This window comes from Gossypium raimondii, chromosome 13, assembly GCF_025698545.1.
Source record: "Gossypium raimondii isolate GPD5lz chromosome 13, ASM2569854v1, whole genome shotgun sequence".
Lineage (NCBI taxonomy): Eukaryota > Viridiplantae > Streptophyta > Magnoliopsida > Malvales > Malvaceae > Gossypium > Gossypium raimondii.
In genome coordinates this window covers 4,967,717-4,980,346 of record NC_068577.1, presented here as the reverse complement: position 1 = coordinate 4,980,346, position 12,630 = coordinate 4,967,717, and the positions used below count along the sequence as shown (strand labels likewise).

The 12,630-nt window shown below is 30.0% G+C and overlaps 1 protein-coding gene across 1 annotated transcript; it reads left to right on the top strand.

The window, feature by feature from the left end:
* The first annotated feature begins 10,344 nt into the window (after nucleotides 1–10,344).
* LOC105784226 (UPF0496 protein At4g34320) lies at nucleotides 10,345–12,218 on the top strand. Its single transcript, XM_012610041.2, has one exon. It carries the CDS (start codon nucleotides 10,841–10,843, stop codon nucleotides 12,011–12,013), a length of 1,173 nt encoding a protein of 390 aa, XP_012465495.1. The 5' UTR covers nucleotides 10,345–10,840; the 3' UTR covers nucleotides 12,014–12,218.
* Nucleotides 12,219–12,630: the final 412 nt, after the last annotated feature.

Here is a 12,630-nt window from a genome sequence, read left to right as displayed (position 1 = left end):
TCCCGTTATACGAACTTACTAAGCTTAAAAGCTTACTTTGTTTTATTTCCTCTATTTTATAGTACTCAGAAGCTTGTAAAGGTTGGAAGCTGGTCAGAGGTACATCACACTATCCATCGACTCGTTTCGATATAAATAGCGAAATTTTCTTTGGGCATAATTGTAACACCCCTTACCCGTATTCGACACCAAAACAGGGTACGAGGCATTACCGGAGTTTACTAATTAATTTTCAGACATTTCATTTTTATCTAGCATTCATATTTATAACCAATCAAAATCAATACATTAATGAGCTAACATTAACCAATTTAACTTATACATGCCATTATAACCGGAATCAAATCATCCAAAATTACCGATAGAACCAATGGATACTGTGATATATCTCCAACAAGCTTCCAACTCAATTTAGCTTCCGATAATCAGCTAAATGTATCAAATAATTATACATATTACCAATAATAATTTAATTCCAATAATAATACACACATATATATAATTTTCATTACCAAATAGCATTCACTTCAATTAAAATTATTACAGAATATAGCTCATTCGAGCTTACCAGACTAAATTGCAGAAATACCAAAATTCAGGGATATTTTGGAAGTTTTCTATTTTTCTCAAATTTTCACCCAATCTTGATCTAAATTAATATTTCATCTCATTTACTAATTTAAATGATAAAACAATTCATTTCATGCAATTTGGTCACTTTTTGACATTTTTACAAATTTACCCTTAAAGTTTTACTTTTATTCAATTTAGTCCCTGAGTCTAAAACGTGCAAGTTATCCATGCTAACTGAATATTCATGTATATATTTTCCTCCTCCTCCTCTCCATTCCACATCCTTAATTTATAATAGATGCTTATAAGTAACATTATCTATGATTTCACAATTTACTTGTAAATTTATTCAAAGCTGTCCATTTGAGTCATAGCCACTAAATTATTTTTATCTTGAGCTACAGAACTCCAAATTAGGATCCGATAATTTTATCTGAAACTAGACTCACATACCTTCTTACCTTAAAATTTTCAGAATTTTTGGTTCAGCCAATAAGTACAGTTTATTCTTTAAAGTCACCTTTGTTCTGCTATCTGACAATTCCGACCCTTCTTCACTAAAAATTAATTATCTCTTTGTTCAGAATTCGGATGATGTCCCCATTTGTTTCTATTGAAAATATACTCATTAAGGATTTTAAACATATAAATTTTAACCCATAAATATTTTTGTACAATTTTTAATGATTTTTCCAAGTCAGAACAGGGGAACCCGAATTCATTCTGACCTTGTCTCACAAAATTTATTATATGTCATGATTTAAAATTCCATTACTTACACCGTTTCTTTTATGATAAACTAGACTCAATAAGATTTAATTCCATATTTTATTCATACTCTAATTCGATTTTCATAATTTATGGTGATTTTTCAAAGTGAGCCCACTGTTACTGTCCAAAACCATTTTAGTGCAAGATGTTTATTACCATGTTTATAACACCCTTATTTTCTTTCTCTACACTATTTCTCATCACTTTCTCTTATTTTCTCTTCACTAACATATCAAGAACATAGGATCATATATACAAAACTTTACATTAACATCATTTCCATGCTTTTTCAATAATATCAAACTTAAAAATATATTAAAATCTTGATGTACTTACCTTGTCATATTGAGTTCAATCTTTAACTTGATTTTCTCTCCTCCAGCTTCTATTTCTTGAATTTAACTTGATATTCTAGCTCCCCATAGTCTCCTTGTTATCTTTCTCTCTTGATGGATATGGAAATTCTTTTGATTTCTAGATAAAAATGATGAATTTTTGGTGGAACGACTAAATTGTAAAGAAAGTAAAACTTTCTTTCTTCTCTTCTCTTCTAACGTGAATTGCATGGAAAAGATGGTGGGTTTTATCCTTCTCATCTTTCTTTCCACATATATATATACACTAAATATTAAAATAATAAAATAATAACATATCATTTAAAAATCAAATCAAAATATTAATAAACTAATATTTATTTATTTAATTAATCTAAAATATCTCCAACATCATCATTATCTTCTAGATTTCTCTCTCTTCTAATTGACCATTTTGCCCTTCATGATCTTTTAAAATTCCATCTTGAGTCATCACATAATTTGGTAAAATTGTGATTTAGTCCCTCAAACTTATTCACCTTTTTCAATTTGGTCCTAATCCATCCATTTTTCTTAGTTCCTAGATCATTCCACCCTTAAAATATTTACACCATTGGTCCTTCAACTTTTCATATTTACACTTTAACCCCTTAATTTTTGAGTATTTACTCTTGGGCAACAAAACTTTTCTCACTTTTACAATTTAATCCTTTCTTGAACTAATATGTCATAATAGACGACCCAATGTTGACATAACTCCAAAATTTCCCCTTTTTGACGCTTTATTTTCTTATTTTATTATATCAAAGATAATATCTTACTGTAAAGATTTTCGGGGTATTACAATAATGGCATGTATAAGCTAATAAACCAATGTTGACAAATGAATGTTTTGGTTGTAATTAACCATTGGAATGGCTAATGATGGTATTACACATATATGAAATTATATTATGTTTGGTGTTTGTGTGCTTGAATTGGTTGGATTGGTATACTATGTATAAACATGCTTAAAAGAGTATTTGAACAATTTGGTAAGTTGGATACTTGAATAAATATGATGGTATAGCATGCATAAGACTTGGTTTTTGGCTTGATTTGAGGGTTATGAATTGACTTGTGAATGTGATTAAATGTTGTGTAGGTAGAAGGCAATTTGGGTGAGAAAAGTGGCCTTGGAAATGACCTATTTTCGTACACACGGGCAGAGACACGGGCGTGTGTCTCAGCCATGTGTGACACACGGCCATGTGCAAGGGTGTGCAGTTTGGTCGTGTGTCCTCTACTTCTTAAAAATTGAGAAACAGAATGTTCCGAATTTCCCATACGGGCAGAGACACGGGCGTGTGTCTCAACCGTGTGTGGCACACTGCCTAACACATGGGCATGTGTTTTGGCCCTGTGACTCTTGCACCTAATTATTGTAAATTAAATTGTTCACACGACCTAGCACACGGGTGTGTGGCTTGGCCGTGTGACCAAGTTAGTATGCAACCTAAAATAGACACGGGCTAGGACACGACCGTGTGCCTCACATCGAATGCCCACACGGCCTGAGACACAGGCGTGTCACGGCCACACCGGCGTGTGTCCCTTGCACCTTGGAAAATTTTTGAGATTTTGCGAAAAATTCTGTGTTCTCGATTTAGTCCCGACTTGATTCTAATGCGTATTTTGGGCCTCGAAGGATCTTATAAGGGACTTTATGATTGATTTCTGATATGAACATTGTATGATGTGAAATGTCTATTATCTGTTCTGAAATCTCTGGTAATGCTCCGTAACCCTGTTCCGGCGACAGGTTCAGGTTAGGGGTGTTACAAAACAACTTAAGTAGTTTTTCTATTCCATCCACAATTCGCAGCCCAATAATAAAATTTTGCATCCATATTCTATGGTTAGGTGTCTCGTAACATGCTATAATCTCAGCTGCCATGATCAAAGAAGCTGTGACTAGTTGCTTAACACTCTTCCAAGAGACAACTCCTACAGCAAGCATATTAGTATAGCTTGTCGTAGATTTCATACAATCTTGGCATCCAACAAAGTTGGAGTCTGTATATCAGACGATCTTTAACTTATCAGATCTTCGATATTTGAGCATGTAATTGTTTTTAAGATATTGCATGACTCGTTTGGTTGCTTCCCAATGATCCATACCCGAATTTGAATTGATACAATAATTGAATTAAAACAGCGAAAGAGAAGTAGATTGTATGAATTATTATCCACATTAAATACATTTTCTTGGAAGGAACAATTGATGACTTAAAATTTAATTTAATTTCTTTGAATTATTCTTTAATATATTGTAATTGAATAATTGAGTTGGAAGAGAAAATTAAATTAATTAAGTCATTGCGCTTTTAATGAATAGGATAGTTGAATTTATTAACTCATCGATTCTAATACGGTAAAATTGTCATGATTTTGAAAGAATTAGAATTGAGTTAAGAAAATAATTTAATTAAATAAAATAATGTTTGGGGAATACAAACTGGTTATTGGGTTGAATAATTGTATGAACTTATTTTAATTAAAATTAAAACTAAATTGCACATATAATTGTATCCAATATATGAATGGCATAATGAGCCTATGTTTTACTAGGGGTAGACAACACGCTGTGCCCACCACATAGAGTTGCAAGGGGACTCTAGGTTCTTTATTAAATATTATTTCCCCCATGTTCTACTAGACTCGTGATTTCTTTCCTATATAGAGAGATTATAGGGTAGTCGAAAATACACATCAGTCATACGTGGATACTCTATCAAAATTTAGGGAAAATGTTTTTAGCCTCTAATAAATTATATTTTTATGAGTACTCACGAGAAAGATTTTGGTTTTGATTCCCCATAAAGAAAGTGAATTGTTCTCACTGGAAAGTTATGACTTTCATCCTGTGTTTGGTTTTAAATAAAAGCCCACTTTTTTAGCAATCGAAGGATCGAGAATAGTAGAGAATATCATTTGGTCGAAAACTAAAATTTGGTAGGCTCAAAAACACATGTACTTAATTTTGAAAAATTTATTTTCATAAATAACACAACAAAGATTCGATTTTATGAATTTTTTTTAAAATTTCACTGTATAACAAAATGTTGATCATAAACAAGTTTTCCAATACAAACGTGACAATTGGTACAATTCTTCTTTTTGTGACCTATCGCATCACAAGAGAAACAAACATCCTTAGTTGGTTTCTTTTTATGACCTATCCGCAACATCCTTATTTTTCTTTGTATACCACATTGAAGTTAAATTTGTCAAGAATGTATTAATTTCAACTAATTTGCCAAGAATGTATTAGTTTCAACCTTTTTTTATTTAAAAAAAAAACATTTTTTTCAATGTCAACCATGAATTCTTTAACTATGGTAATCTTACTTGATATAGCTCCCTTGAATGTTTCTAGAAGTTTTCTACATGATCATTATATAGATGCAATTTGATCTCTCCCAACTTTCCATCTCCCTCTTTTGGTCAAAGGTACTCTCATACATAAGCAATGGAAGAGTATAACCCTTAACGCAAAGTCAAGATTCATGACTCCGGAAATTATCATAAGATTCTTTTATATCATGATTTAAAGTTTGTACAATTTAACATGAGAATATAATCAATGCATGCAATGATGTTGGTGGGCATAATAATAGCTAAATCAAATAAAACAAACTCAAATAAAACTTTAAATATAAACTAAAATAATAAATTCAATAAAAGGTAAACCTCATCTCAATATATCGACACTCCATTAATATTTCATATTTAAACAAACTATTAACTTATAAGTGATATTTTGATGTAGTAATCAAACATTGACAATAAAACACGTTAAACAATAAATCTTCCTTTGGGTCAATTTCTTGGTCACATGTAAAGCCAATCAATCATCACTGTTTATTTCCACAATTGTACATATAATTTTGATAAATATTAACCTTCTTTTGGATCAATCAATATTAACACGACTTAAATTATATTCACACGATCGTTTATATTTTAAAACAAAACAATTTCCACGATAATGTAAACATATATTTATATATCAATTAAATCGTTTTAAAATATATAGCTATGTTTAAATTTAAAATTTAATAGCGAAATCAATAAATATCTTTATATATATTACCATAGCAAGTCGTCCGGATGTCACTTATTAAAACCGTAAAATTTTAATATATAAATTTTAATAAATTAAGAGTTGTAATGTCGTAAATCAAAAATAAAAGTTAGTTAAAAAGTGTACCTACATCTATTGATATGTTGAAATATTCGAGTCTTGTGATTTTTACTTTTTAAATTAGTCACAATTTTAGAGAAAATAACTTTCACTTTTTTGAAGAAAGTGGCATGTTTAGATGTTTAATTTAGGAACTATAACTCTAATATAAGATTTTAACTAAAAATCTAATTTAACATGCAATATATGAAGCAGAGAAAGAAAGTAAAACAATCAATCAATAAACTGAAATAATAATAATAATAATATGCATTTAATTGTTTCTAAAATTCAATTTTGCATGAGAAAGTGAAAACTCATGAAAAGCATAGATACATTGAATCCAACTAATTAAATGACCAAATGGGAAAACCCTAAAACCCGCCTAAATTTAGGTCTAATTTTTTAATTTAAGTTTTTATTTATTTTATACGGTTTAAAATTAAAATCCAATTGATTATTACATTATTAATTCATTTTTGTTAAATTTTATATTTTTTTGTTTATTAATTTAATGTTTATATTAGAGTAGTATTTTATATTTAGTATATGTTTATTTTTTTAATGTGTTCTAAATTACATAACATATAAAAATAACAGGCCTTAAACAAGTAAACAAGCTGGGTCGAGCTAAGCTTAGGCTTTAAATGTTTAAGTCCAAGCCCAACTCATATTTTAAATGGGTCTAATTTTTTTGCTTAAAAACATTTTTCAAGCCTAATATTTTTGTCAAAATCCTCTCAAATTTCGAGCGGACCTTCGGACTTAGATAAATAGCTCAACCTATGAACAAGTCTACATTATTTTTGGTCTCCTAAGTTTTGCCAAAAATCACCGTCTCCCCGCCAATTTTTGAATTGGTTCATAAGAGAAAAGCAACAATCAAGTTTAGTAAGATTAATGAACAAATTTTTCATTTTGGTCTTTTAAAATTTTTAAAATTTTTAAAATTTTAAATTATTAAAGGTAAGATTATATTTTGACCCTCTAAAAATGATAAAATTTTGATTTAATACTTTAAAAATTACATTTTTACTATTGTAAAAATTAACAATTTGATTTCGACTCCCTTAAATTTTTTTTTACTTCAACCCTATTAATAATCCCATTAATATATATATTTTATTATAAAATTATTGAGTAAAATAAATAAATAAATAAATAAATCGCAAACTTCAGATTTTATTTATAATTATGTATTTATATAAACACGAAAATTATGTATATATAGGTTCCAAAAATACGTTTTATATAAGTCACGTGTCTTGAGAAGAAAAGCAAAGCAAAGCAAAGGCCGTTATAGAGCACGTGACGACAACTTCATATCTCTCGTCTTTGACGTGGCGTGGAAACAATTTTGAACTCTCCCAAATGGCCGAAACCGCTATGTTTCTGCCACGTCTCCTTTCAATGACGTGGCATCTCCAAAACTGGCTGGCAACAAAAAAAAATTCGGCCGAAAACATCACGCGCTTCTGTAACGATATTTTCCTACTCGCTCGGCTGTCCCAGGTTCTACGACGAGTCTCTCTCTTCCAAAAACGCCCCCTTTTCTTCTTAAAATTCACAACATTGCCATTCCTTTATTTTATTTCGTATTTAGAGATGAAATTAACCAAAATTTGCAAATTATTGTGTTCAATAAATTTTTTTGATTAATAAATACATACTAAGTATTCATTATTATTAGTTTAAAAATATTAAATGTCGATTCAAATATAAAATATACTATTAAGAATATCTAAAATATATAAATTAAATTATAAAAATCACATATACTTATCGCATAAACAATTTGGTCTCGGATTTAATATGCTAAAAACATTCTTTGTAAATTTTAATTTGCTATCTATCTTTTTAATGCGTTTAATCCAAGTTATTCACATGTAGATATATACATATTTACCATTTATTCCTCATATTAGAATTAAACTAGCATTAATTCATTTTCGAACTAGGTCGAGTCCGAGTCTAGAAAATGAGCCTAAAACTTTATATTGACCCAGCTCGAACCTAGCCCATGATTAAGTATGTTTGTTAAGCCTTCAACAGTAATAACTAAAAATGATATAGGTGGCAATTTAAAAAAAAAAAGAAAAAGGTAATGATTTTCTTGGAAAGAAAGCTTGTGTTGCAAACTCGAGATAAAGATAAATATGAATAAAGGTATAAAAGCGTGAAAAAGAGCAAGTTTGATTCAAGTTTTGAGGCTAATGAAGCAAACTCTTAAAAAGCTGCTTTGATTAGCAAAATTTGTTCATTTGGTGGTATCATACTACGAAAAGAAACCCAACAAATAAGGTAATTATTTGGTTCTTAGTAATGATAAACTTGTAGATTGAGTATTACTTCGATTGGTATGAGCATTGTTGTCAATGCAGGAGAATGTAGATTCGAGTGCGCTGAAACACATTATCTTCTTATTTATGGGTTGGGAAGGGGCTATAAATAATTTTAGACATTACATATATATAAAAAGAATAAATATAATCAAAACTTATAATAAAATTATTAAAAAAAGCAGTTGTTTGGCATAAAATTCATATAGCACAAACTTTTTAACAAGTAGTGATATATATAATGACCCTTCCCCAACAAACATGATATGTCAATAGAAAAAAGAAGCAGCTAAAACTCCTTTTGGTTTTAGAAAGCCAAACGTATTGTTGTTTTCCTTATTTTGGAAAATGAAAATTACTGAAAAAATATATTTGGTTCAAAATTTTAAAATATTTTAAAAATAAAATAAATATTTATATAAAATTGGAAAATAATAAAATATTTATTTTATTAAAATAATTTGTAAATTTAAAAAGGATGAAAATGAGGGTGTTTAACTTTAAATGTTCCAGTTCAAATCCATATAAAGGGTAAAATTGTATTTTTATTTCAATGGTTTTACAAATATTAATTTTGATATATTGATTTTAAGGATTATATAAAATCTTTAAAAATTATATTAAAAAAAGCAGTATTCTTTAAGTTTTTATAACATTTAATAATTTATATATTTTTTTTATAATTTTCTAAAAATTTATAATATTTTAGTAATTTTTAATAATGTTTAAAACTTCTTAATAAAAATTCCTGCTTATTTTTTGTTTTCCGACACATGTTACCCTACATCATACTATAAATCATTCTTATTAACGTGTATTGATCATCTCTCCTCACCCAAAACCATTACTCATCACTCACCTTAAACCACCAAATACTAAATCCATTATTTCTCGGGTCCTTTACTCAACACCTCATCTAAGTCTACAACTTTTTATACTTTCAATAAGTTTTTATAACCTTTTTTTATTAATTTTTATATATTCTTTTATCATTTTAATTTTTGATATAATTTTCTATCATTTCTAATTTCTTTATAATATTTTATTAATATTTTCATTTTCTCATAACATATTAATAATATTTTATAATATTTAATAGTTTTATATATTTTTAAAAATTTTATGTTATTTGATAATTTTGATAGATTTTCTATAATTTTCAATTTTCAATAATATTTTAATAACTTTTAGCTAAAATTTTTATAATAATTTTAATATTTTCGTTTTTCATTTAGTTATTTCTAAAATATTTTAATATTTTTTACAATTTCTTGAGAATTTTTATATGATCCCTAAAAATCAATTAAACCCTCCACGTTAGCGTTTTTCCACATTAGTTGCCATGTCATCAAAATTTTCATGTCAGCCGTTACATCACTTGCCACGTCAGTACTTAACCATCCGTCAAGAGCCTTAATAAAAATGACAATTCAAAAGACCCAATTGATTATTATTTTTAAATCAAGTGTCCAATTGATTACACTTTTTAATCAGGGGCTAATTGGTTTTCAAATTATTTTCGAGGGACTTTTTTAATACTTTTAACAAAAAAAAAAATTGTTCATATTAAACGTCACCTTCAATAATCTTGGAGCTTAAGCATAATATCCCCCAACATTCCCTCCTTTTTCTCTTAGAAGATCAAAGTTTTTGTTTATTTTGTTGGTTTAATTTTACAAAATTGAAAAGCCAAGTCTTTTATTATTATTTTAATTTATCAAAATTTACTCATCATATTAATCCAATTATAGGAAAACAAATATATTGCCAATTTCTACTCCATTGAATATAAATTAACAAACTCATAATTTTTGTTGGTTTTGTACATATAAATTGTTGAACTGATAATTAAGTTAAAAATTTAACGATATCCATTTATAATAACAATAATATAAACTCCGGAGAAAAGATTATATAAAATATAATATTATCTATTTTCAATAATTTAATGTGAGATTAAAATTTCAACATGAAATTAGTGAGATGATATTAAACTATTTAAATGGGATAATTCATTTTATCCTTTCTGAAGTTAGCAGTTGCTTTGCGCATTAAAACTGTAAAAATAAAAATGGAGTTTTTAGAGATAGAAAGAGAAAATAGAAGAACACACATTGCTTCCCGCGTTTTCCATGCCACCCCCAATTCTCATTTCCTCATGCGTGCAAGCTATGCTCTAATCCCTTTAAATTCTAAACCAAAACAACATTCCCACTTCCCAATTTCCCTTTTTTCTTCCTTGATTCTTCTACTGTTCTAAGTTTGTTTTTAAAGCTTTCAACTTCACCTTAATAATTGCGTCTTGTTGTATGCCTTTGCCTTTCTTTGTTTTGAAGATAAAACCTTTTCTCCCTCATTTTTTTTCTTTCCCTGTTAATGCCATTCTTTGGATAAGATTCCATCAATCTTCATCTTCTTTTTTCTATCTGGGTTTTTTTTTAAGCATTGAAAGTGTTCAAAATCTCAATGATTTTGGTTATTTCAGTGCATATGTTCATAACCTGTTTGATATAAAGTGTGTTTGAACAGATTTAAAGCTCTGGGTTTTGTGAAAGGTGTTGAATTTGGGTTTTCATAACTTTTTGTTTTCTTTGCTTAGATCTGATCTAAACAGAGCTATGGGAAATCATGGTAGCAAGAAAACATCAGAACCATCGTCGTCATCGTCGTCATCATCATCATCATCATCCTCATCGGCATCGACATCATCTATCAGTCTTAGCAGCAATTTGCAGTACACAACTGAATTAAGCTCCTATGAAGCAGCTTGTAAGCTAGACAAAGAGCTGCAAACATTCGACACCAATGTCCAAGCTCGAACCAATCGAGTCATCAACACGCTAGCCATGGGTGTCGAGGTTCGAGCCCTTTCGTTCGATTCGCTCAAAGAGGTAACAGGTTGTCTCTTAGAGATGAACCAAGAGGTGGTTAAAGTTATCTTGGACTGCAAGAAAGATATATGGAAGAGCCAAGAATTGTTTGAGCTAGTTGAAGAGTACTTTGAGAACAGCCTGCAAACACTCGATTTTTGCTCCGCGTTGGAGAAGTGCCTAAAACGAGCTCGGGATAGCCAGTTGTTGATCCTAATGGCGCTGCAACAATTCGAGGACGAAAGCGAGGTTAACGGCAGCAAATATGTGAAGACATTGGAAGAACTGAGGAATTTCAAGGCAGCTGGGAACCCTTTCACTGATGAATTCTTTCAAATATTTCAATCTGTTTATAGGCAACAAATAGCAATGCTTGAGAAGCTGCATCAGAGGAAGAACAAGCTTGACAAGAAGCTCAAGTGTATCCACACGTGGCGTAAGGTATCGAGCATGATATTCGTTGCCACGTTCGCCACAGTGTTGATTTGTTCGGTTGTGGCAGCCGCCATGGCTGCTCCTCCGGTGGCTGCTGCACTCGCCGCTGCAACGTCCATCCCATTGGGTTCGATGGGGAAATGGATCGATTCCCTGTGGAGGAACTACGAAAACGTGTTGAAAGGGCAAAAGGAAGTGATCACCTCAATGCAAGCAGGCACTTATGTGGCCATTAAAGACTTGGATAACATTCGGGTACTTGTGGAGCGGTTGGAGATCGAGATCGAAGCCCTGTTGCAGAACGCGGGTTTCGCGATAGAACAAGAAGAAGCCGTGAGGATCGGGATCGATGAGATCAAGAAGAAGCTAGGGGTGTTCATGAAGAATGTGGAGGATTTAGGGCAACAAGCCGATAATTGTAGCCGCGACATAAGGAGGGCGAGGACTGTTGTTCTTCAAAGGATCATAAAACATCCTAACAATTGATGTTCTATTGAGATCATTTCAAACCCTGGGAAAGTTGACCTCTTTTCATCTTTGGTGCTGACAATATTGACAAAAATTTGATTGATTTGCCACATCCTGGTTATGTATGTTTTTTCAGGTCTCACAGATTATTGATATTTTCCATTTGGGAAATGTTTCTTTGATTCTATGTAATTATTGAATACTATTTTTACTATTTTCTAAATTTGCTCAATTTTTTATTCACTATTTGATTTCATTTTCTCATGATATTATTATTATAGTCGTCAATTTGAAGGAGCACTAACGCTGTGCTAGTTGGGTGGGAAAGTAGAGGAGAAGGAGCGAGTGAAAAAATGAAAAAGACAATGAGAAGAAAAAAATAAAAAAGATGTTTATATCCCATCAAATTGAGAAAATATGAGACGAGAGAAAATGTATATATTAGTTCAAAATTATACCTTTTTCAAATGTTTTATTTTCTTTCCTTCCAATTTTCAACTCTACCAAATAATGGATAGAAAAAAAATTTATGATTCCATCCTTCTAATTTTCTACCCTTAAATCTTCTATCATTTCGATTTTCTTTTTACTCTACCAAATAGAGTCTTAAAATTGAGAATTGAATCAATGCTAAA